Genomic DNA, 27,422 nt, shown 5'->3' with positions numbered 1-27,422 from the left:
ATAATTTAAAACCACTATATTTAGTCTTTTTTTTAATTTATGAAAACAAAAACATTATCATTGTGTGGTATATTTAATTTCAATGGTTTTACAAGGAACAAAATTGATAACAAATTTAAAAAAAAAAAACAAAATGTAATCAGGTTCCTAGGATATCAAGGAATAATATTATAATTATTTCTTTCTTATGGGAAAATATTTATTATCATTAATTAACTGTCAATAATTTCCTCAACAGACTGTTTCTAATATTTACAATGCTGTGGTATTTCTTGGTTTGATTCCAATCCAGAAACCGTTTTCTGCTGTAAGTGTGAAAATGTGGCCCAGGATTTTGATCGGCGATTCAGTTTTTGGAGTCATGACTAAATCAAACTGACGAAGAAGATGGAAGGCCAGCAACTTTATTTCCATGAGAGCGAAACGGTTTCCTAAAATAAAAAAAATACACATATAATTACAGTGGCATCTGGTTAAGATGCCTAGAAGCTAATGCGAAACGGTTTCCTATAATTAAAAAAAATGATTTAATATAGGTAATAACTTTAATTGTTGACCAAATTGTTAAAGAAATCGGACTCGCAATTAAATTAACAACCAGAAAAATGTGATTGACTAGAAAATCCAGAATTGAAACCGACACCTACTGTTTAGAATTTGCCAAATTCAAAGGGTCCCAAATCCCAAATTGTAAGTACTGTTACCAGACACAATTCCCTCGCAAAGGGACGCCGCCGATCCCCTATCAGTGGGTCTATTCTATACTTATGGAACACTAAATTGATAAATAGTATCAAACTTAGGGTAGGTTTGTATCAAAATATTAGCACTTATTGTAACAATTACACGAAGCTGGTTTTTATTGTTGCAATAAGTGCTATATTTTAACAGCACCTATCTTGCTGCTGTTAAAATATCGCACTTATTGCAACAATAAAAACCAGCTTCGTGTAATTGTTACAATAAGTGCTAATATTTTGATACAAACCTACCCTAAGTTTGATAATATTTATCACTTTATGACTTTAGCGGTCGATAAGCATAGAATAGACCCACAGGAACCTTACATAAAACAAGCACAACTACTTCTGCAAACTTCATAAAATAATTATTATGAACAATTTAAATATAATATGATGGCCAGTAATGGATACGTGACTCAGAATCGACACTACGGGTAGCAGACCCGAAAAATGGCGATTAGAAAGAGAGGCCGGATATCTGCACGCGGACGGAAGATGCGCCTACTCTATCCGGACAGCCCTTCTCGTCCCAACCGTCGCGGGCTGCGGGCTGCGCCCGCGCAGCGACAAAACGATCGCCCAGAGCGCTGTGACGCCATCTTGTCAGCCACGCGTGTATCATCACCCGGTTACGCCGTGGCGCGGTATTTTCATTCCTGCGCGCCTCTGACGTTGCGCCTTCGCGGCCGTCCTGCCGACCATCCAGCTCCTCGCCGCCTACCGAGACGTGCCACGTGCTTCGCGCCCCTTTGCCGCCTACCGTGACCCCAGAACCCGCCGCGAGCTTCGCGCCCACTGCTGCCGACCGCCCATGTGGAATCCGCCTACCGGTATCGACCCATGCAGGGTCACCCAGCCCAAAGATAAATAACGTGTGAACGCAAGATCGTAATAAATAAAAGTTCTCCAGTGAAACGAGTGAATACTGTGTAACGCGCCACAAACCAACCTGCCTTTGAAATGGCGGCGTCGTGTCAAGTGAAAGCTCTCGGCAGCCTATTGAAGAACGTTTATCATCCTGTAATGTAATCGATGTCCGTATAATTTAGTGTAAATAAACCAGTCTGCGCAGGCTGTAAAATTAAAAATATGTGTTATCTATAATTACGCCCTATGATGTCACACATCCCTCTAACCGAAATAATACTGGAGAAGGTTCTACCACCGACATACATGTGAGTTCCTCTCCATTCTTCCTGGTATTAGTACCTACTTAGGAAAGTTATGTTACAGAATTATACATATTGCGCAGGTTCATGTGTTGGGTTTAGGAGAAATGATCGTGTGAATGAAATGAGTTTTGATTCTACGTGAGAATTTTGCAAATATTTTGGACTGTGAGAAAAACATCGAACACAAAAATTATTATAAGAATTAAGGTTAATCTACTTTGGACATTAGCCACCCACGATGACCGCGCGGTTTAAGCGTCGGCCTATAGCGTCGTGGGTACTAGGCTCGAATCCTGGGTCTGGCAAGTTCATATATTGTTTTTCTATTTGTGTATAAGTCAGTATGGACCTAATAGAGTGAGCAAAATGACAGACATCATTTTCTCGTAAAAAATGAATCTGTTAATAAAAAACCTCCACTCTGTGGAGGCCCATAATATGATCTTATTAGATCGGACTTGGTCGAAGAAGACCAGAAAGAAAGAAGGACATTTTATGAACAACAAAAATTTAATATAGACCCCTCAAACAGTGGCGGCCGGTGATCATAAAATTAGGGAGTGCAGTTAAAGACATGCATTTTCCTTTTTGTGGTATTGAAAAAAATCGGCAATAGCCTTCAGAGTGGAGGTAGGCTTATGCTTAAATATATAATACATCTTGGGGGGGGGGGGGGGTTGAGAAACGAAACGACGCTCACATTCACTGACAGCATTTATTTAGTGTCAAAGTTATAAAGTCCAAGCTTCTGGATATGATAGGTATGATGCAAAAGGCATACAAACTCTTTTCGATTTTTATTGTAATACATTTCATATGTGCCAACGTAGTTTCCACGTTTGACACTTCTAACTTCCATAAATTATAACCGATGCAAGTATTTTAGACATTATGTCATTGGTACAAAGCCGTAAACTCCTCATTTGTGTAGCAAAGTAGTATTTTGATAAATACTATGGACCGGTGATTTTTCAACGGGATATAGTTACTATCTGTTAAAAAATTGCTAATACTTTTGTACACTTCATCTCCAGAATTGCACTCCAAATGGAAAGACGTATTCAACATCAAAAATACTTCGGTAACACGAATATTGTATTTTTTGATAGAATAATTTATATTTCTTTTCTTCAATAATTGACATTGGAAAATTGCTTTGTTCATCTTCTTAAAAAATATTTTATCCTCTTTTACGTTCAAAAATAACGCTCATACTCCACATAAACTATTGAAATACCTAATATTATAGAAATTGTTACAATGTAACGCTTTCGTTAAATAACTACTTCTCGTAGAGTAGTATAAGTAGGTACGTAAAAAATGTAGTATGTATATTATATTATGTAAAGGTTGTTAATAGTTTATCAATTACTTACTTACAAGTTTACTTTGCTCTAGGCATAATAAAATTATTTAATTTTTAAAGGTAAAATAATTATAAAATTGGTATTTGTATGTTGAGATTGCTACACCTAACTTAATGATCACAATATCACTCTAATCGATATTTTGATCGATTCAATATTATATGGCAAACAACGGAGCATAATTTACCTCATAACGTACGAAATAATCTATATATATAAAAGAAAGTAGGGTTAGTTACACCATTTATAACTCGAGAACGGCTGGACCGATTTTCACGATCTTTGATTTGTTGGATTTGTCTCAGCCCCGAATAGCAGAATAACTATTAAAACGTCGGATAAATCACGGAAAAAATTAATTATGAAGAAAATTCATTTTCTCATACATTTTGTATCGAACGGCTTTTGACTGATATCAATGAATTTAAATTCTGGGGCTCGCGCATACGAAAACAAAAGAAAATCACAAAAAAATTAAATCCGTATACAACGCCATCTCTGATACATGACAGAAACAATAAACAAGAAACAAACAAACAAAAGAAAGTATGAACATGGCGTTTTTGATAGTTGATTCAGTTCAGCCTCAGATAATACCGAAAGACTTTTTAGTAGACAAATAGCGATTTTGATCGTGATTTTCAAACGATAAGTTGCCTTCTAAAATGTTCACTTAGTGAGGTTATCAAATTTGTGAATGTGCGCGTATCGATAATTGCTTCATTATGAAATTTTGAATTGTGTGATTAATTTTCCAGTGTTATTTACAATGCCGCGAGCCAGAAGATCTAATCTATATAAAACAAAGTCAGGTTAATTACACCATTTATTTTATAACTCAAAAACGGCTAGACCGATTTTTATGATCTTTAATTTGTTGGATTTGTCTCTGCCCTGAATAGCAGAATAACTATTAAAACATCGGAAAATTTTACGGAAAAAGAAATTATGAAGAACATTCATTTTCTTATACATTTCGTATCGAACGGCTTTTTTGATGATGTCTATTGATGATATAGAACTGATTGACTGATTTCGATGATTTTTTTTTGTTCGTCTCGGCCTCGAGATGCTTCCTCGCGCATTGGAAAAGTAAGAAAATCACAAAAAAAATCCGTATACACCGCCATTTCTGATACATGAGTATTGCAATTCAGTAAAGTACATCAAATGTGTCACCAAAGGCAGCGATATTGTGGTTTTTGGCGTTCAAACTCCCAATACCAACGATGAAATCATGAAAACAAATTATAAATTGTAGACGTTCACAACATGATATTAAAAAAAAAACAATGAAATGTATTAAAACAGTATACTTAAAGAATAAATAGGTAGAAAAATTATAACGTATATAAATAGTACCTACACCGAATGAGCTAAGTGGGGCTTATTTTAAGATTTTATAAAACAATGCCCACCTATAAATACTCATCCTCACGTAGGTGGAATATATCAACATCCGAAATGATTTGGTTGAACAAAGTTAATGCCCTCCCAATTCGCAATACCAATGGCAGGTTAGTTATGCACCTCGGGAGAACAAACAATTAATGCTCTCGATTTTTAAAATAGTTATCAGGGGGGCACAGGTCAATACTACTAAGAGTGACAGCGTTCTCATTTACATCAAGTTTGTCGATATGTGAGCTGCAATGAAGCAATTTGGCGTATTTTCTCATTCCCCATTCATGAACGTCATCCCACTGCTGTACATTTGGCGGTACATCTGGAGAATGGTCAACAAGTTTATTTTAATGCATCGAATGTTGCTCAACGTGCTGTAACACCTCCAGCGACAACATTGACCAGTTTATTTTCAATTTGTCAAAGCGATCCGTTTGCACGAACGTTGCTCTACTCTGAGATGCCACGTTATTACACTTGGAACGCTTCATCGAAGAAATTTCAACGTCGGAAGCAAGGCGATGCGGTTCCTGATCATCCGGATGTGCATTCTAATGATGCTCTTGGTCGCATTTACACAGTTCATCCGAAGAATGACGAATGCTTCTACTTGCGGTTGTTGATGGTAAATGTTCGTGGGCCGACATAATTTGAATCACTTCAAACTGTCAATGGTGTAGTGTATCCAACATTTTGTGCTGCGTGTCAACAGCTCAATTTGCTTGAAAACAATATTCATTGCGACATGAAAATCGCTGTAGCAATTGTTTCTGCATCTCCAAGTCAGATACGCACATTATTTGCTATCATTATTTCGACATGCTTCCCATCAAATCCACCTGAACTGTGAAACAAGTACAAGGATGACATGTCAGAAGACATTTTACATCGAATTCGTGTCAGTTCAGAGAATCCCGATCTCGAAGTGAATGAGGAGATACATAACCAGGCTTTGCTTTTGATCGAAGACATGTGTTATCTCATGTGCGGCAGTTTGTTAGTCAAGTTAGGAATGCCAACACCACATCGTGGAATGAATGACGCTTTTAATCGAGAATTGGAACGTGAACGTGAATATAATCGAGATGCATTGAACCGATCAGTTCGATCGAATGTACCAATGTTGAACCCCCAACAAAAGGAAGTGTACGATACGTTAATGCAGGCAATTGGTGATGGAAATGGTGGTTTATTTATCCTCAATGCGCCTGGTGGAACTGGGAAGACATTTTTCATGTCATTGATTTTGGCCACTGTTCGTGCGAGATCCGAAATTTCTGTAGCAGTTGCTTCGTCTGGGATAGCGGCCACGTTGTTAGAAGGATGCCGAACGGCTCATTCAGCGTTGAAATTGCCGTTAAACCTTCAAACGACTAAAACACCAACAAGCAGTATTGCGAAACACTCAGCAATGGCCAAAGTTTTGGTAGCAAGTAAAATCATCACCTGGGATGAATGCACAATGGCGCACAAATACGCATTGGCAGCACTCAATCGAACTATGAAAAATCTGCGCAATTACTCAATATGTTTTGGTGGCGCAATGATTCTACTATCTGGCAATTTCCGCCAAACACTACCAGTCATACCAAGATCAACCGCTGCCGATGAAATGAACGCTTGCCTCAAATCATAGACTCTGTGGCGCTATGTGAAGAAACTTCAGCTGACGACAAACATGCGAGTTGCATTGCTAAACGATCCATCTACCGAAGATTTCTCTAAGCAATTGCTGACTATCGGTAACTGCCGTGTTCATGTTGACGAATCGAACGGATTGATTTCGTTTCCGCTGACTTTTTGAAATTTCGTCTCAGCGAAGGACGACCTCATCAACAAAGTGTTCCCAAACGTCATTGCTAACCACAAAAATCACAATTGGTTGAGTGAACGAGAAATTTTTGCGGCAAAGAACAAAGATCTGGATCACTTAAACTTCACAATTGAAAATCAAATCGTTGGTCCAATGCATTCCTTCAAATCTATCGACTGTGTAATAAACGAAGACGAAGCAACCACCTATCCAACTAAATTTTTAAACTTATTGGATCTGCCTGGCTTGCCACCGCACAATTTACAACTGAAGATTGACTTGGTAGTTATCATGCTTCGAAATCTGAACCAACCAAAACTATGTAATCTATTTCATTTTGATTTGATTTTTGCACATTTATTGAACTTAATTCATTTTGAGTATTTTAATTGAGCTAATAAGTTAACACAAGATTATTGATTCTAAGGCGGTACGAAGTTCGCCGGGTCAGCTAGTAATATAATAATTTGAAATATTACGCGGGAATCTTGTACCGACTTCAAAAGCGTTTGTGAGTTGCTATTATTCGCGCCAGTCAAACACAGTAGGTATTGTCGTGAAATGTCGTCTGCGCTCGTAAGCTCAGATTGGGAGGGACAGTGTCCCAAGTGAGGTAAATATTGCACGTTCGGAAATTAAAAAAAATCACAACTGAGCCCACATTATCGGCAGCGTAAAAAAAAATCATCGACAGGCGGTTCGATTTCTCTCCTGCACAATTAATACTACGAAGGACGTACCTATGCATACATGCAGGCCGCCAGAAATTACGCGCATTTTATGCGTGCAGACGGGCGACAAATTAAAGATATTTTACAATAATTAATTCAAACAATATGTAGGTATTTGAATACGTACTTATTATTACATAGTTACGTAATAATTTGGGAGATCAGTGCACCTTTGCTCCTATACAAGAGCAGTCCCTGCCCTCAAACCAAACCACCCCACACCACACTCAGTCTTAATCAAGCGTATCATGATGCCCTAAGTTTGATGTGAAGCATCATCAGTTTTTTACGCATGGGAATGTCTGAAATGTGGAATAGGAGTAAATATCGAAAACTGAGTTCACCACGCAGTCAAATGTGCCTTGATTGAGTTTGCAGATACTTACTAATGGAAAGTGCTCATGGGAGAGAGGAGCATTATGAGTTTAAAAAAAATGATTCTAATGTATGATGGATGATGATGTATTAATACATTGGACACTAAAGATGCACCTAGCGCGTAAAGATTAGGTGGCCATTCGATATAATTAGCATGCTATTTAAATGTGGTAATTAAAAAGTAATTATCTAGTCAGCAGTCAATGTGCAAATAATTAGTACAAGTACAAAAACAAACCTAAAACAATATGGGCACATGAACAAAACTATGTGAAGAGATTTTCACGTTCACAGTGTGACCAGGTTGGTTGGCCTGATGGACCCAATAGCTGGTTAGACCAACTTGGCTTTTTGGACGTTTACACAGGATGTGATTTACATCTTGTAATTCTCCGGCACATGAAGATGTTGGTCGGGTGAGTCAAAGTCCAAGCTCAAAGAGCTTGGCAGCGAATCCACCATACCCAGTCAAGGATTGGATAGTTATCAGCACATTTTAAAGAATGGTGTCATCCACACTATATACTTAAGATAAAACATCGGAAAGCGACGAATACAGAGGAAATACTTCCTCTGACTGCTCAATGTAAAACACTCGATTAGGTTTACTATGTAGCCGTAAGTACTTCAATTAAATAGTTCATTGGGCTCAAATTGTTGGTAGGTACCTGAATCGGGAAAGCTACAGAAAAAGTAGTATATGCAGGAACGGATTTTTAAAACACTGAATTATTTTAACTTGTGCACGATTGCAAGGGAAGAAAGAAAAGGAAAAGTCCAAAACGAATGCTCTAGAATCTTGATCTATTGCAGTATTTATTGTGATAGAAATGACCAAAATACTGACCTATGCAAGCCCGTGGTCCAACACCGAAGGGCAAAAATGATAAAAGTGGTATTGAACTTTTGTTTTCATCTGAAAATCTCTGAGGATCGAATTTATCTGGATTCGGCCAATATTTTGGATCTCTGTGTATGGGAAATATCGGAATCTGGATAATATCACCTTTTTGAATCTGGAAAAATAAACAAAGATACTGAGAATAGCTAATAATAGTTATTTAAGAACGTTACAAGTATAGTTTTATGTTTTGAGGATCGTTTTGTTAGGTTTAGATAGTAATGGTGATGGTATTAGACAACTCAACGTACGGTATGACCAATATGGCTTGGATTTGATGGTGGTAATCTGAATGTCTTTGTACATCGTCGGTCCACTACACCGATTGGCGGCCAAAGACGAAGAGTTTCTAAAAGAAGGCATTTCATTATTTTAATTAGCACATAAAATATAACCCTGTTTAACTTGTAACTAAAATCTTTTTTATTCACGTGTAATCGATTTTTAAGTAAAACACGTCGTTATTAAATAAATTAATACTATGAACTATTTCTCCACCCATTAAAGAACTTCTCAAATTATATTTAAATGATAAAAATAATTATAAGATGAAACTGTTAATAATAACAATAAATTATGTTTATCTTTGAATTTTAAAAATATTTACTTTTCTTTCTAATGGATTTAAGTTTTATACTTTTCCATTTAAGTTGTTATTTGCGACCCGGGTTTCGCCTTTCGGCATCTTCAGGTACTCTTCAGGAGAAACACTTCAACTATTCATAATAATTATTATTGACATACTAATAGGTAGGTAATAAAGTTTTTACTTACTTTATTGTATTGATTTGTTATATAAATTGGAGTTAATTGTATTCGTTGTTAGTGTATAATATTTGCCTTTTTGTGAGTGTATTAAGTGAGATGATTTAATTATTACGAATTGGATAGTCTACGACTGATTTTTAACATGGGTACAAAGAAGGCAGACGATGATAACATACCAGAACAAACCATATCCAGATATTTTAGTTTATGAAGATCGTTGTAAGTAGCCATGGCTCCATTGTTCTCCAGGACATATTCGTCTATTTCAGCTTGCAACAGGTTACGGGCCTCTTTGTTTATGCACAGTTCGTAAAACATGAAACTGAGCATTGTGGATACGGTGTCGAATCCCGCAAAAAGGAATGTCACTACTTGGGCTGCTATTTCGTTTTCTGTCCAATCTGGAAGAATAATATGGTTTTATAGCTTTTTATGATTGTTTTTCAAGCAATGTGCTGTCAGTATCTTCTGGTATGTCGTTATTTTTTTTTTTAAGTTTTACACATAAACAGGCGCACACACAACGGGGGCGAAACTAAGCCGGCTCTCACATCAAAACTTGCCCGTGTGCCGCACAGCCATAAAACAAACCATCCAAAACTGAGATCCAGTATTGCTTGTAAAGACCACGCATATCTATCTAGCGACCGTCATACGTAGCCTTCCAAACGTATATATATTTGAATGCGATGATCGGCGAGCCGGTAAAGGAATGACCAATTCTTAGGTGTTTGTATGTGACTTCGACTCTTCGGCTCGGAGCCCGAGAAGGATGCAACTTGTCGATTGTAACAGCGGATGTTTTTTTCAAACGAAACAGTCGCATTCGAGCAATCTGAGAAGCTCGATTTCGCAACGTGTGTTTTGGGAATAACGATGTCGTCACATCGACGTATTCGACACGTTTTAGGCGAGACAAGTTTTGGTGTGAGAGCTGGCTAACGATCTTAATAATTGTTAAGCCACAAGCATTTGACTACCTTTTTTAAGCAGCGTTTCAAATTGTCATTCACAAAAATGTGCCAGATAGGGTAAGAAAATAAGCTAGATGGCAGAAAAAAGTGCTAGATTTTCTCAAAACTCAAAAAGTTTCTAGAAACTAGCATTTCAAAAAAAATTAACCTTCTTTTAACAAAACAAAGATCAAAGAATAATTTCGAATTGAGCAATTATTAAAATATCATTCAAAATTAATGCAGATAAGAAATTTAGTAATCATATTGTATATCACATTCATATAAGGTGCAAAGAGCCAACATGTTGATTTTTATGCAAATCTGGTATGATATTCTGGCTTTAGCTGTTTGAGGTATCGAAAAACGCTAGATGTAACGCATTATTAATTTGCAAGATGGATGCTTATTACAAAATGTTAGATCTGACAAGAAAAATGCTAAGTTGGCAACGCTGTTTGTGATTGCAATAACTCGTATTTAGGTGAATGGCAGAAATTTGGTGGATGTTTTATATAATAGATAAACATCATCATGAGTTCAATATATTATACACAAAGAAAGTATATTATTTACTTCGTTTAGCTGTCTTTTTTTCTGTCTTCTCTGCATGGACTCTCGCAAAACCAACATTTTCGCTGATACCTGTCGGCTCTTTCTCCTCGTCCAAGGATCCCTTGAGCGCCTGCATAAGAAGGTAGATCATGTCTCTTCGAATCGTCCCTGACTCTTCCCTGGACTTCATAATATTAGTCACCATTGAGTTGAAGAAGTTGGTTACTGTTTCCCCCATCAGCCTAATTTTGAATAACTAATAAAACTATATAAAAATACAAATTAACACTATTTGATATTTGGTTAACTATTTTTTTTATTCAACGAATAATTCACAAGATTTAAGAATGTTATATTGTTAAATTTTGTGAATTATTCGTTGAATAAAAAAAAAAGTTAATTAAAATATTAGCTAGTTCAAATAAATCACAACAAAATATCTTGGAGTGATCCGTGACGTGGGTTAGTAATTAAGGTAATTAATACATACTTTGATTTAAAATACTTAAAGCCGATTATCAACATACATGTATGTTCAATAAAAAGAATGACACATTCTTAAATCTTGTGAATTATTCGTTGAATAAAAAAATAGTTTATTTAATTATTAGCAAGTTCAAGCAAGTCACAACAAATAATCTTGGAGTGATCCGTTACGTCAGTTAGTAATAAAATTAAGGTTATTAATTCCTACTTTGATTTAAAATACAAAATCCAATTGCTAATAGTAACTTAATTAAGAATGCGCTCCAGAGAGTATTGTAATAGCCATTAGTTTAAACTTGTCGCAATTAGATAAGATGCCTATAGAACTGTGGTCGATGGTCTTGGGCGCGAATCCCGAGAGACGCAGGTTCGATTACTGCTGGGTGTCGTATTTTCTTAAAAAAAAGATTTTTTCTATTGTTTGCAGCAGAGGAAGAGCGTCGGGGCGCTGGAGCGACGAATCGAAGGAGCTGACCGAGGGGAGCATTCACTCTGCCCTGAGAGGAGCAGAGAATCGAGAGGGGTGGAAACCCTATGTCACTCAAAAGATGACAGAATTTTAATGTGGCCACAACCCTCAGCTATGAGGGAACGACCAAGACTACCCGTCTACCCGCATCGAGTATTGCTAATTTGAATTCGGCCAGGGCCTATGAAACTACCTTGCAAAAACCCTGGAAAATTCATTGTAGCGCAAGGCGGTAGTGATTTAGCAGTAGTGTAAACTTGTCTGAAAATAACGTTGTAATACGAAGTCACTTGTAGCTAATTTCATATATGCAGCAGTGGTCTTTTTTTGTTGCAATTTCATAAATTTATACTCCATCTCTAGAGAAGGAGGTTTTAAACATCTTCGAGGCAGCGTTGTTTATTGCTTCCACATGACGCTCAAAAAGGTGAGATTTGCCTTGTTCTTAAATTCCACGCCATCGGCGTTGTTATCTTATGATTTTTCTTGCCAGATCTAAAAATTAACGAAACCTAATAAATAGATTTCCTTGAAAATCAACACGCCTTTTCTAGCTTATACCTCATCGAGATCTTACAAATGCAACAAAAATGTTTCATACAATATTTAAGTAAAGAATACATTTTGTAGATACGTTAATTTTTATTGAAGATAATATTAAAAATATATTAGTTGTACAAATAAAATAGTTCTTTTTCAATAATTATTATTCTCATGAAATAAGTTTCTATACATTATTTCTACACATTCGTGTAGGTATTGATAAAAGAATAATTACTTAGAAATGTGTTATAAACTACGAACATGTTTTGATGTACCTACCAAAATATGACTTTATTCTCAATATAAGCATAATATTATTCCTTCTTAAATAAAAACGTCTTATAATTTATTCTGATGATTATTCGTAATTTCATGCATCCCACAGACATATGTAATGTAGATACTTATAACTTGAAATTCTTTTTATTTAAATCAAATCGAGCTTAAATATTGGGACCATACCTAAATAACATTTCATATGAATAAAAAGGATTTCAAGTTATAAGTAAGTATTTTATACTACGTTGGCTCAATCAGTGACGTCCCGTGGGGGTAGGCGGATTGAGTGTCGCTTGGGGGCGGCAGTTACTCGAAGGGCGGCAAATCGAGGAGAACCATTTGGTATATGCCCAATATAGAAATACCTACCTAAACTTAGTAATTACGGACAAATCTTTCCATTAAAAAAATCAGCTTACTGGTTATATGGTCTATTGAAGCAGAGAGACATTTAAATAAGATTTGGATGACATAATTACTGACTGCAACAAAAAAGAGCAGAATTTTTTAAAAATATTTAAAAGTGTTGTTGATGAGTATTGAGACTATTAATAAAAAAGTGTATTTATGTTTAAACGTAGGTGTATATTAAATAAATACCAAGAAAAATATTTTGTTTTCTTGTTGTATAATAATATAGCATGGTGAAAATGGTCTGAAAATAATAAATCGTGTATTGCTAAATGGTACAAAACAAATGTGTCAGAAATATCAACCAAATAGGATCTCAGACTGGTGATTTGGGTAAATGTCTATCTTGATTATATTATATTTATTCCCCTTTTATATTATGTAAATTTAATTTTGTATGTTTTAGTGGTATATATTTTGATAGTTATGTACATTTATTATACGACACATTTCTTAGATATTTGAGTAATGAAAGGATGATAAAAAATACTGTATAAAAATGGGCGGCATTTTACCGCTGCCTAGTGGCGGCATTTTATCTAGGGACGTCATCGGGCTCTATAAACAATACACTTACTATATAATTAATAATGCAAGTCTTACGTTCATGAGACCAGGAAACATGAAGAAACCAGCCAACCTTGCTAAATCAAATCCTTTAAATTGTGTAAGTTTTTCTGACATCTTGAAAAAAGTATTATCTGGATCGTTTACCGAATCTGACTCGATTCCGAAGGCACATGAGGCTATGACGTCATTCGAGTATTTGGTCAAGAAGTGTTTCAGTTCTATCTCTTGATAACCTGCTGAAAGACGGATCGTTATAAGATAATATTATATGTAATAAATTAATCAATAAGTAAGTTAATTAATAACTAACCAAATTCCCACAGTAATAGTAATATGTTATATTGTTAAATAATACTGCAAGGAATGTTTTTATATCAATACATACGAGATACCCTTAGAATAAGTACGGAATATACTGAATACTATACTATAATATACTGGAATATACGGAATATAATATAATAGGTACAAAATTAAGATGTATTGTGTAAATTTAAGAACAAGCTAAATTATTCCTACAGTAAAATAATATCTATGTTTTGTTACATTATTGCGTATGGAATGTTTTTAAATCAATAAATAAGAAATCCTTTTAGAAATTAATATTATACAGAGTGTAGTATAGATTATGAATTGTAACGTTCACATCATAAAAACTAAATTTTATGATGTTTAATTATTTAAACACCTGTTTATTGATCTAAATAATCTCACGATGGCCCTTGTTCACGCCAACATCCCAAGTAACGATAGGCCCCTGTCCAGTTTTCAACCTATTTATGTATTGTGCGTGTACCTAGTCAATGTAAAGATGACGTTTGTACCAGAATCCATAGTGGAAAGTTATGTTTGATTTTAATCCAATAAAGTATTGTAATAAGATAAACTCTTAATTATTATTAATTTTGGAAAATTATAACAGCCTGGCCAAACCATGATTTAAAAGAATGTAACGTAATTTGATAATATTATACGAAAAAATTAATAACTAAGTTTTCACAAAATATTTTAAAGCGTTAGTCATAAAAATAGCGACGTATTTTATTATGAAAAAAATATGTAATATTTTGGGTTAATACTTAACAAAGTAACAAGTATTACATACCTGTTGAGGATGTCTTATTGGTTTCCCTTTTTAGATAATCGGTTATACGTTCTGCACATTTTTCAACGAAAGGTAACATCTCTTTTATCTTGGATCCTGTGAAAGCAGGACTTAACGTGGTTCTCATGTCTCGCCATTTGTCACCTGTGAAAAAATAATGTTGAAGTGAATTCGTTTCGTTGGAGTTTTTTTAATAGTATTTTTTTTACTTAGATAATTATATATAATATGGTAGGTATCGCAGTTTACTTATTTAGCAGCATATTTTTTCCGACGTATACGTTGCGTAAATGGAAACTCTGCCATTCTTGGCGGTGTTGGCTTGTGTGTCTCTGATAATTATATTAGGAATCAAGGGGATACGTTGTTTGTTCTCCCAAGGCGCAGAACTAACCTGCCATTAGTAATGCCAATTGAGAGAGCAATAACTATGTTTAATCAAATCGCTTCGGATATTGATATATTCCACTTACGTGAGAGTGAATTTAGGTGGAAGTTATTTTATAAGTTTTATAAGATATGTTCTATCAACCTAGTTTACTCTGTGTGCTTCCATCTACTTTTATTTTTGTTATTTTTTTCTTATTGAATTATTAACTCACAATGCCATGTATTTTTATTTGAAAAATAGTTACTTAACACTTGTTTTATGTCATGTTGTGAACGCTTTGAATTTATAATTTGCTATGTTCATTATTTATGTAAAATATCTCTATAATAAATAATCAGTTATTGCTTTCCTACCTGTAAGATTAAACATACTATAGAAGAAGAGTGGATCACATTCTTGCAATGCTAGAAAAGAGTGGTCCGTGAAGTGGTCGAATTCTTTCACATTCAGTTGTTTTAGCAAGTCCAAATCTTTTATAACCACGCAAGGTTGGGAAAAATTGAAAAATCCCACATATCTGAAAATAAATGATTTGTAACAATTAATAAAGACAACAATTAATGTCCTCCACGATAGTATCTTTGATATCCCCCTTACCTATCGCTAAGATTAAAAGCAATGTGATGCTCTACAATAGGGTTTTCCAAAAAGTGTTTGAAAGAAAAAAAATCCCGTATACCATAGAGACGGAGCGTAGCAGACAGTACCTACTTTTCCAGTTTTATCAGTTTCTTTATATATGATAGGTATATTTGTATATTTGATAGGTATGACTTGATACGAAAACCTACCAGAATTATACGATATTATGATGGCATTTCGAGTGTGGAAAGGAAAAAGGGCGCAATCAAATGAAATTTTACAGGAGGCACAAACACGTTTTTGTTATGGTTTTCGGTCAAAGTTAAAATACAAAATAATCATAACCTTAAAGTGCATGATAATTAATAATGTGGTGTTTATATACCTAATCTGATATTAATTAAAAAAAAAACCCAACAAAAATGATGGTTAAATTGTTTTTCCTACATTACTTCATTTTTTTTTTTAATTGATAGCTAAATTTACATTTGCAGCTTACATTCTTTGGAAGCAATGTGTATTTAGTTTTGTACAATGTTATTATGCAATAAATTTCCCATTTCCTTTCCTATAGTCGATTTCTAATTTTCTTACCGACCTATTTTTTCTGTCTTTCGGTGGTTTTTATTTCAAAATAATTCATTATTTTGGAACAAGGTTTTTTGAATTGTTTCCCTATTGAAATATGGTATAGAAATGTATGGAAACTAATTAAACAACTTTCTATTAAGTACATATTGTATGAATACAGAAATACTCAGAACAATGTAAAATCCGCTGGGATTCTGAATAGAAGGCATGTAATGTTATTGCTCGCGAGATGTACGGCGTTGAAATATGCTCGCACAATAATAATGATGTTCAGATAAATGCTGTTTTTATAGATTAGCATTTCGTTACATGGGTCATGTATGAAGTTAGTACGATTTAGCAATCGTTACTTCCACTTACCAGGGGTGATCTGTGTAAGATGAAAGAGAGAGAAAGATGAAAATGGAGTCGATACCACACCACGACTAATACATAATTATTATGGATAATAAGAATATCATCATCATCAGCCGGGTTCAATCCACTGCTGGATGAAGGCCTCCCCAAGCTTTCTCCAACTCTCTCGGTCCTGTGTCGTTCGCTGCCACATATTTCCGCCGAACTTTACCAGTTCGTCAATCCAGCGGCTTTTAGGGCGACCCTGTGGCCGTTTCGTACCCCTTGGGTACCATTGGATGACGGAATTTGTCCAGCGGCCGTCCTTTCGGCGAGCAATGTGCCCCGCCCATCTCCATTTCAGCTGTTTGGCAACGTCTATTACATCGCGTACTCTTGTCTGCTTCATAACCCATTCGTTTCTCTTACGGTCCTTTCGCGTGATGCCCAACATGCACCTCTCCATGCCTCGCTGTGTGACTCTTAGCCTTTCGACATCTCTCGTGTTGAGGGTCCACGTCTCGCAGCCATACATGAGCATGGGTAGCACACATTGGTTGAACACCCTACGCTTAAGACATAATGGTAGGTCACTCTTGAAGATACTATTCAGACGTCCGAAAGCACTCCATCCCAGCTTTGTTCTTTGAGTAATTTCATCGTGCATGCTTCCGTCTATGGACACCTGCTGTCCGAGATAGACGTAGCTGCTGACTTGCTCGAGTTGGGTGCCAGAAATGCAGATAATCGCAGGGCATAAAATTTCAAAATAAACATTATAAGAATAATATATCTCACTTTTCATCCGGGAATTTGTCGTAAGTCCTTTTAAGAGCGTCATTTAAATGTTCTTTTCCAGCAATTACTTTTAATCCATTTCCAACAAATAGTGCAGGATTAATATGTTTGATTCCCGTGTTGATAAAGTGGCCCATATTTCTTTTCCCCAAAAAATATATGATGACCAGGATTGTAACTCCCAAAATGACAAAGTCTGAAGCAGTAAACATCGTGATGATTGTCAACTGAAACAAAAAGAAATACATCAATGATTCAATAAGTGAGGACAGCTGTTGTATCATTATTCATTATGATGATTTGATTTGGTTTGATCGACAAGTTTCTATGTTGTTGCGGGTCTAGGACGATTTGGCACCGTACAACTGGACGCCACGGAATTTGAAAACAAATAGACGTTAGGTACTTTACTTAAAAAATTCAATATTATGATTTATATTTCAATGATTATATTATGATTTAATAGTTGGTGAGAATGTAAATATGCAGACGTAAACAATGATTTAATCGTGCATATGTTTAAGTTCCAACAAAAAAAAAGTTTTTTATTTTATATAATGCCTTAGGCATGGTAATTCTCAATCCGCGATAAAGAATACATTATGCTAAGAGTAAAATGAATTCAAACTACTAAGTAGTAGATAGAAACTGATTAAAATACCTCGTCTACACGTGTCTACGACAGTGCGGCGTCAAATTGTCCGGAAGCCAGTCGTCCCATTCCCGTTGTTGCCTAACATGGTCCCCATATCCTAAAACGGCCCCCCCGGCCAGGATCTTTGACCCCCCCTCTACCTATCGCTCAATTAATGGCATGTGTGACGCACAATATAAGTGTTTTCAAAATTGTGTTAAAGGTAAAAGTAAGGGCCTTCAGTTTATTTTTAGGGATTTTTGTAGTTTTAATACATCTACTTGAATTGTGTAGTTGTCAAGTATGAACACAAAATAATAAAAATGCATCTAACAATCTCATTGTTTAAATGTAAAATTTTGCCTCGTGAAATAGCGCCGCATGCGATTTTTTTTACCTACTATTATAGCAAATTTGTGATGTGGTTATCTTAAATATCTAATTGACCCGCCACGCCGGCCCCCTCTGAGCCCAGGCCCCTAGGCTAGAGCCATGTCAGCCGCCCCCCTTGTGGGGGCTATGTTGCCTACACTCTATTGTTATACAATGGACTGTCTTTCGTATCAACATTTTTTAACATATCACAAGTGCATAAGAGCTTATGATACTTCGAATACGTTATCTCTGGCAATCCTTTTTTCGTGACAATAATAATATTATTGTTATGTTCAAACAGGAAATGCATATAGCGCAACGCACGGCGCGCACAAGTGAAGCGGTCAGATTCTACGTACCAGTGGCGTGCAGTACACACATAGATTATTTTAATAAAAATATAACAGTATTATGTAGTACAAGATCCAATTACTTTAATATTAGTCCGCACCGTATCGTCTGTTTGAAGTTACGCAATAACTAGCACTACAATCGGAAGTCGCCACTTAGTAGCGCAACCTGACTATATACTATGTACTAAATTAACTTGTGTATCCTAATACTATAGACTAGTAGGTACAAGGTACCTAGATGATGCCTATTACTAATTATAATTTTTAAATTAAGAACGATTAGGTATACAATTTGTTGGGATTCTTGGATTCTATCCTCGTATGCAATGTATGGTCCTTCATAATAAGCAGAGTTGTGCAAACATATTTTCTTCTACTAATTCTGATATGTCCGTGCGGGATACTGTGTAAACGGAGAGGCCATCACAAGTTTCATGGTTTTGTCAAAAGTGGAAGATATCTTTATTTCTCTATGCAATTCCTCCAGTATACGCGTTTAAGGGTCCAACAGGGCTATTCTGACTATTTAACACGGTGACACGCTTCCGGTTATTTTTCTCGGGGCAATTCCACATATAAGGCGGTTTGGTTATATATCGTCAATACTACAACTAGATAACTCTGATTTGGTCATTGTTTGGAAAATGAAATTGAAACTTTACTTGATTAACATAAATCTAGGCTATAACAATTATTATTTAAAATAAAAAATGGAAACAATATGTGCTTTGTCTAATTTGGGAACATTTAATTATGTTCAATTAAATGAAAAAATATTGTAGATATTTTATTGTATTTATTTAATGCATTTATGGTTTTAAATTTATTAATATAATTAATATAGTTCCCATTAACTTTTGACTAACCTAGTTTTATCATTTTGTAGAGAAGGAAATGTAGAATCATATTCAATAGCTATCTCAAAAACAGGGGAAATCAAGTTATCTAGTTGTACTATTGAGGTGACGATATGTTAATTGATAACACAATGATTAGTGAATATTTAAGTTAGTACGCATGTCGCGTGAACAGCATCTCTTTTTTTCAGAGCTTCAGCTTTAACTCGTGTGGTGCTTCGTGTATGCTTATCTATGGTGTTAAGTCGAGGGGGCTATCGTAGTGCTAGTGTCTGAAATTAGTATTAACTTACAAAATCGCCGCATCTCAATTCTCAATTTGTAATTGTCGTCATCTATCTCGCTCTAAGGCTATACTTCAGCTGGGGCACGGTCTAAAACGATCGTGACCACGCGACGCGAAGATTGTGCAAACGACGCCTTCAGAACAAAACATAATTTGTCATAAAAATTCAACATGCGTCCATTTAATGTTCTGTTTATTGTTCTATTAGTAACAATATTAATACATACATTGTCATGTTTTCTTTTTCAAGTAAATGGGTAACGTTTTTTAGTCATCGTTACACGATTTAAGAATTAATACCCCCGTCGCCATCACTAAACAAATTGACGTGTTCACAGCTTGACTTTCGCTCTCCGATTGCCAGCGAGTCCAAAATTTCGTCGCGCCAATAGTTGAAAATTATTTGCCGTTTCACTGAAGTATGCTCTTAAATAAGGTGACGGCTGACAGTTAATATCCCGGGATGATTTTATTACTTAAGTGTTGGAATACGACTTATAATATTTATTATTTTTGTAATATGTTAGAATAGAAAATACCTACCGTGTAGTGGTCGAAAAAATGAAGAATATAGTATGTATTTGATAATTATTTGGTTTCTAGCACATGGTTATCTTGTAATTATAAAATAATTTGGAATAGTGCATCTACTGATGCAGTTAGTTTAAAAAACTATGTTTATATATCGTCACATCAATACTACAACTACTAGATAACTTGGTTTTCACTGTTTTCGAGATAGCTGTTGAATATGATTCTACAATTCCTTCTCTACAAAATTATAAAACTAGGTAAGTCAGAAGTTAATGTGAACTGTATTAATTTTGTGTTTGAAAATATTAGATAACTTTAAAACCATAAATGCATTAAATAAATAAAATAATATATGTATCTAAAATATTTTTTCATACAATTGAACATAATTTAATTATTCTCAATTAGACAAGCACAATTTTCCATTTTTATTTTGAATAATAATAGTAGCCTAGATTTATGTTAATCAAGTAAAGTTTAAATTTCACTTTCCCAACAATGACCAAATCAGATTTATCTAGTTGTAGTATTGATGTGACGATTTATTATTACGCTTGAAAAATTTCACTTATAACGTTTTCATGTTGTACGCCCTGTTTGATATAGCATCAACTCGAATAATGAGTCCTAAACTCGGCCGTAACTTGCATTAATATCCCCAATTATTTTATCAACTCAATTACGTGTCCTTGCTCGAATTTAGAACTTAAAAATAGATACTTGGTGGTGTGTCAATAAAATATTGTACCTAATGGATGGCCTCTTACTTAATTTCGAAGGTGAATCAACTAATCAATAGTAGACTATACACTTATAATTCGATGACAAGCAGACAACAAAGTAACAAAAAATCAAATCGAATCTGAGGACTGAAATTTATTTAAAATCCACAATAATTAAGGCGATGTCTTTACCTACCAGAGGCACCTAGCGGAAAAATAGGAAGCTTGAAATTTTAGACATTTTTTTTGATAATTTACAATTTCAACTATATTAATTAATAAATGTGTAATAATAAAGATAAACTAACAATTGTAAAAAAATGTTATAAAATGTCAATTTGCCAAAAGATCCCATCTTAATACTACATAATACTATTTTATGGTAATATTTATTATTAAAATTTAGTTTATTTAGTTTTATATGTTGTACGTTGGAGAATTACTACTTACACTTATGTGAAATTACTAAATGGATAGAAGCATATTAAACTGACTTGTCTTCTTTCTCTACTAAATCGTTACGTACGTCTATTCCTTTGCACAATTAATTCGACCGTGGGGCGTCCACTTGTCCGGCGTCCAATTGTACCAGCGCCCAATTGTACCGGCAGCCAATTAGCGGGGGGCAATCGGCCGTGGTCAGGTCTCGGCGCCAAATTGGCCCATTCACCTTATCACCTGCAAAAAATTCGATGACATGTCTAACCACTATATGAAAGAACTATATGAAGAATTTCAATTATCACGTAAATGATGCTAGTTCAAACATTAGTGTTGTCCATATTTTTGTTCGGTGTTTATAGATTCCGAGGGCAAGAAAATTTGTGTCTTCGAAATGTGTTGACGAAAAAACGACAGTCGAAAAGTGTAGGCATGTAGATGATGATAAAAAACTTTCATTGAGTCATGTAGGTGTCGATGCAGTGCAGTTCAACGTGAGGTGGCCTCATTGTTGTTCTGGTGATTTCGGCAGATTTTGTTAACCGACAATTTTCGTTTAAAGATTCAAAATGTGCTACGGGATTGGAGTATCAGCGTGATAACATTTTAAACACCAAGAAAAACGACATTACATACTTTTTTCCCGTAGCGGCAGCTTACTGTGACGTCACGTGATGGTAGGCGACATGCACCTCAATTTGATCAGAACTTAAGTATTGTTTTTAACGCAAATCTAGTATCTTTTGCATAATATTACGCGTACTAAATTTTAAAACGCAATTTACTCAATATAAATAGTATATTATTTGATTTCCGCATACGGATAATCGGCGTGACCTTAACTTAATTGAAGGTAACCGAATTGTTTTCCCGTCATGGTGCGCAGACGCGGTTTATTCAATAGAGTTAAAAAAACGTTAATATCGACCCAACCATCAAACGCACGAACTAGTTAACTATGCAAATTTTGATGTGGCTGTATAGGCATATTATAAGGTGGTCATTTATCATTACTAGGCTTAGGATTTTTAGGTGCTAAAAATGAATAATAGGTACCTAAAATATGTAGATATAATTGGAAAATATGTTATTAAAATTTCATAATTATGTCCTAAAAAAACAAAAATAGGTGCTAAAAATTTAAGTAAGTAGGAGATCTATGCCTTCAATGGATCCCATCGCACATGGGTATTGAGGTCAATGAAAGAGCGGATGATCTGGCAAAGGAAGCTGACCATTTAGGGGTACCATATCGGTGGATACCAGAAAACCTGGACTGGAATGAGGCTATAAAGAAAATGGGCTAAAGTATGTGGATAGATTTTTACTATATGGCATCATTAGAAAAAGGGAAATGGAGTAAGTCTATTCTACTATCAAAACGAGAGGTGCCCTGGTTTGTAGAGTCTCCTTTGACGAGAAATGAGCTCAAGTTAATAGCGCGGCTAAGAACAGGGCACACAATGGGCAAAAGATTTGATGTCCTCATGGGAAGAAGCGAATCGCAACTCTGCGATGAATGTTGTGTTTTAGAGGACATTGTACATGCTATATTATAGCACTGCAATGCCCTAAATATGAACTTCACAGAGTACAGCTGCAAATTGCGGATATCTATGAGAATGTCGACGAATTGAAGGGTGTCCTGGCGGTGGATAAGACGGAAGAGCTCTTGTAAAGTTATTTAACAGAATAGGAGTGAGGATCTGATCGACGGATCCCCCTCTAGAAGAGAAGAGGCAATATGACAGCGAATCGCAGTCAAAGCCTCGGTAAAATCACAAAAAAAAACAATTAAGTAAGTACTAATATAATAAATCATATATATTTCAACAGTTTAATTTATTATTTATTCACAAACAGAAAACGCTTTATTACAATATATAATAAAATAATGCTTCAAATTTTCGAAAGTGAATCTTTGACGATTTGACCCTACGTGATTATACATGGAAAAACTTCTTTCCACTTCTACATATATGTTATTATTGCGTATGTAAATGAAACTATTTCTACGCATCTATTATATACACAATACTGCTTTCGGCCGCTATATAGGGTAAGAAAGTATCAAAGTATTAGCACTTATCGTAACAATTACAATAAGATAGTTGTAATTTTTACAATAAGTGCTATGTTTTAACAGCACTTGTCTTGGCTATGCTAAATTTCAGAGCAAATTAGTCAGTCTTGATGGCTAACTTAGTGTAATTGTTACAATGAGTATTGATACCTCGATACTATCCTACCCTAGATAGCTGCGTAGCGGGCCGACAATATTCTTTTGTACATAATAGATGCCCAGGAACATTTATCTTATTTTAGCAGCAGTATTCTTTAAAGTATTAATTTGCTCCACTAGTGACTTTGTAGATGATTCTAACTTTTTAATTTTGTTTACCAGATGACCATAATTTGAAGTGATGAATGCCAATTCATTTTTTATGGAACGGTTTCCCATTGTTTTTGTGTTTATGTGAAAATATGTGCTTAAACCTAGAATATGTAAAAATATTTTAAAATAGGTGCTAAAAAATAGGGCTTAAATGTTTCAAAATTGTCTGAAACAGATAGATATTTTTGATATTTTGTTGTGGGGCCAAAAAAAATAAATACCTAAGAATCCTAAGCCTAATAATTACTAATATGGAGGTTTTCAAACTTGCCTATGTTATGGGTTGGAATTATTAAAAGATATTATTAATTGTATTTAATGTTGTCCTTTATTTCCGGTTAATAACACAAAATCACATAACATATTATTACTGGTATACTAATATAAGGTTGAATATTACTAGGTACAATATGTGTTTTCTGTTGGAAGTCCGACTGAAGAGTGTTTTATATATTGGAATACTACTAGAAAGGAACAATAGAGATGATGCAATAAACTTAAGAAATGAGCAAGATTTAACATGTAAATAGAATAATGAACTCATTTCAGCCGGTCGAATCCACTGGCTGACTCACTAACAGTTACAAATTTGAATGGCACATAACACCTATTATAAGATAAAATAGCTACTATAACTAATGCAGGAAGGTAGCATAGTTTGGCGATATTTCCCACAATTAGCAGTATGATTAAATTTACTCCAGCTCACCATGCATAGGAAGGGTAAAGTGCAGTAGAGGCGTATGAAGAAAAATATACTTTTGCTACACAAACTCCGTAAATTGGCTGAATAACCATGACGTTGGTGATCTGATACAGCAATAATAGTGCACACTACACTTTGTTAGTCATACGTATTTTTGTTTTCATTGAAATACGAGTAATACTACAATTGAGTCGCTTAGAATCATAACTCACATATTCCAAAAATCAAGTTTTGAGATAATCGCTAAAAACCAACAGAGCACTATTTTTTGTAATTAGAAGAACAGTATTGAACTCCCTAGAATATTAATGAGTGAGAGAGTCGAATAACTTTTTTTTTTTTTTTTTTAAATATATATACCTAATACTCCTAACGTTGCAGACATACAGCATACTATGAGAAATAGAGCTCCCCGATTGGTTAGGAAGGCGTTGGTGACAAAACTCTATTCTTTGAAATATACGACATATTACACCAACAATGAACTTTGTCAACGATTTTCACATGGTTTAAATTGACTTTTAATACTCAACTATTATTCGGTATATAGATTAATTCATTTAGAATCACTTGGCATATTTAACTAAAAAACGACAAAATTGCAATATGTGAGTTATGATTCTAAGCGACTCAATTTACGTTGGTTAGTTTTTAAAATTCAGTTAAATCCTGCGAAACCAAGCCATAAAAGATAATAGTCAACAAATTCTCGTATATCTATAAAATATCTAAAATTACGCAATTAAATCAAACATGAATTTGGATATTTTATAGATAGAATAATATTTTTTATCTATTATAGTTTGCAAGAAATGAAAATATAATTAATATTAAATTCTACAGGTTTTTAAAAAGGTTTGTCAACAGCTATTTCGGTTGTAACACCATTATCAAGACTATCTTAGACTATAGTCTTGATAATGGTGTTACAACCGAAATAGCTATCGACAAACCTTTTAAAAACCTGTAGAATTTAATATAAATTATATTTTCATTTCTTGTAAAATGGAATTCTACCAAATAAATGCTAACTCAATCAATGTTATAGTTTGGTTTAAATATGTAGGTCTTAATGAATTAAAAAAATAAACCAACAACATGACGTGCAATATGTATTCTTAATCCAACGAAAACAAATAAGTATGAATGAAAGAGTATGCACAATTTTGTCGTATTGGCTAAAATATACCAAAACTAATATGGTTTGTTAATTATTAACTATTTCTTTTATTCAACGAATAATTCTCAAGATTTAAGAATGTACCATTCTAATTATTGAACACACATAATTTTGAAAAACACTTCTGAGAAAATATATATAAGACACAGGCAGGAATTGAACTTGCATCTCTTGGGTTTACGCCCCGTGCGCATTGTCCACAGTGCTATTAGGTGACATACTAAATACGACAAATTTTAACTATTGGTCTTTTATAATACCTGCTCATCAGCGCTCTTCCAAACCAAGCTACTATCGGCAACCGGTTGTTGTTTATTAAATCAAAGTAGGTACCTACTACTTTAATTACTAACCGACGTCACGGATCATTCAAAAAAAGGATTTCAAGTTATACACATTTATATTTTTTATAAAAAATCGATGTTTTTTAAAATAAATATAAAAAATATTAAAACTATGAATTAGTCAAAAATCTAAACCGTAAAAAAATTGAAAACTTAATAAACTAAATAATTTAATATAACCAAAAAAATAATGTAATGATAACGTAACCTATGTCACAAATATTTTAAATACTTACATAATATTAGAGTTTGTAATTGATAGGTAAATTCGAAGAAATTGTATCTTACCTATATTTATTTAAAATAGATATAAAAAAACATTAAAATTAATGAATTTGTTAGAAAATCTTTTCTGTAGGTCAGAGTAACTTTAATTGGTACATAGTTAAATTGAATTTTAAAAATAAAAGTTAAAAAACAATGATATTATTTTAATAATAAGTTATGTCCTTAATGAATTCACATTTTATGAAGAACGGATTGTGACTAGGTAAATATGTATGCTAGAATAAAAATCAAGGTCAAATTAGCATTAGTATGCCTGATTTTAAAAAGCATGTCAAACTTCAAAATATATCAATTATTACTCCATAACAGAAAATTACCAACTATTGGCAGTAACCCCACGATTCTACAGTTTCTTTTGACTTTAAATAAAAAACTATTTGTAGATACGTAATTTTTAATTAAACTACTTTAAAATGTAAATTATCAAAAAAAAAAAATAGTCTCAAATTGTTAAATTTTCCACTAGGCTCGTCTGGTAGGTGGAGTATTATAATTCGCCTTAGGAAAACTGCCACTGGCGGCTTTGTCTAATTTCTATTATACTAATATTACTTAGTAAATAATAAAAGTTGTATCAAAAAGCTGTTCAACTATAAGTATGTACGTTGTTGTTTGATAATAAGTTATAAAAAAAGGTTTCATTATGTAGCTAAAGATATAAAAACATAATATTTATTTGCTTTCTGTTGAATTTCATTGCTGTAGACTGCCTGTCAATATTCAATAATATAATTATTATTGTTTGATTAAATCATAAAAAGATAATAAATACATCTTAAGATTATTATTTAATAATTGTGGAAATAATAATATACTTTTATGACTCAAAAATAATAGTTCTTACCTTTACAAGATTGTTAATCCAAATATGGTAGAGTTTTAAGTTAATCCATATTTTTCACAACACTTTTGTAGAGGATATTGCCACACGAGACATGGCCGTACCTCACGCTTACTGATT

At 34.2% G+C, this 27,422-nt stretch overlaps 1 protein-coding gene across 4 annotated transcripts; it reads right to left on the bottom strand.

Moving 5' to 3' along the window:
• Positions 1–27,422, bottom strand: LOC147070298 (cytochrome P450 9e2-like). 4 transcript variants are annotated; one of them, XM_085949390.1, is made up of 11 exons: positions 27,306–27,422; positions 21,634–21,785; positions 17,347–17,573; positions 15,393–15,556; positions 14,649–14,792; positions 13,577–13,779; positions 10,807–11,041; positions 9,454–9,678; positions 8,761–8,858; positions 8,456–8,624; positions 1–431 (listed from the first exon to the last, which is right to left on the bottom strand). In XM_085949390.1, exons 3-11 carry the CDS (start codon positions 17,556–17,558, stop codon positions 253–255), a joined length of 1,629 nt encoding a protein of 542 aa, XP_085805516.1. In that variant the 5' UTR covers positions 17,559–17,573; positions 21,634–21,785; positions 27,306–27,422; the 3' UTR covers positions 1–252. The 4 variants fall into 4 exon arrangements, with proteins under 4 accessions (XP_085805516.1, XP_085805515.1, XP_085805514.1 ...); XM_085949389.1 differs by having other exon boundaries at positions 13,577–13,776; XM_085949388.1 differs by lacking the exon at positions 21,634–21,785.

Source organism: Rhyacophila brunnea, unplaced genomic scaffold (genome assembly GCF_057557595.1).
Source record: "Rhyacophila brunnea isolate RB1 unplaced genomic scaffold, BYU_Rbru_1.0 scaffold_22, whole genome shotgun sequence".
In the NCBI taxonomy this organism is placed as follows: domain Eukaryota; kingdom Metazoa; phylum Arthropoda; class Insecta; order Trichoptera; family Rhyacophilidae; genus Rhyacophila; species Rhyacophila brunnea.
This window is presented reverse-complemented; position numbering and strand designations above follow the sequence as displayed.

Excerpts from the sequence above, each read along its gene's own strand:
- LOC147070298 (XM_085949390.1), bottom strand. The coding sequence starts at position 17,558 with ATGTTTACTGCTTCAGACTTTGTCATTTTGGGAGTTACAATCCTGGTC. Across the intron at positions 11,042-13,576 it reads TGTTTCCTGGTCTCATGAAC|TTATTCAAAATTAGGCTGAT; the intron begins GTAAGACTTGCA and ends TAGTTTTATTAG. Across the intron at positions 8,625-8,760 it reads CAAGCCATATTGGTCATACC|ATTCAAAAAGGTGATATTAT; the intron begins GTACGTTGAGTT and ends TTATTTTTCCAG.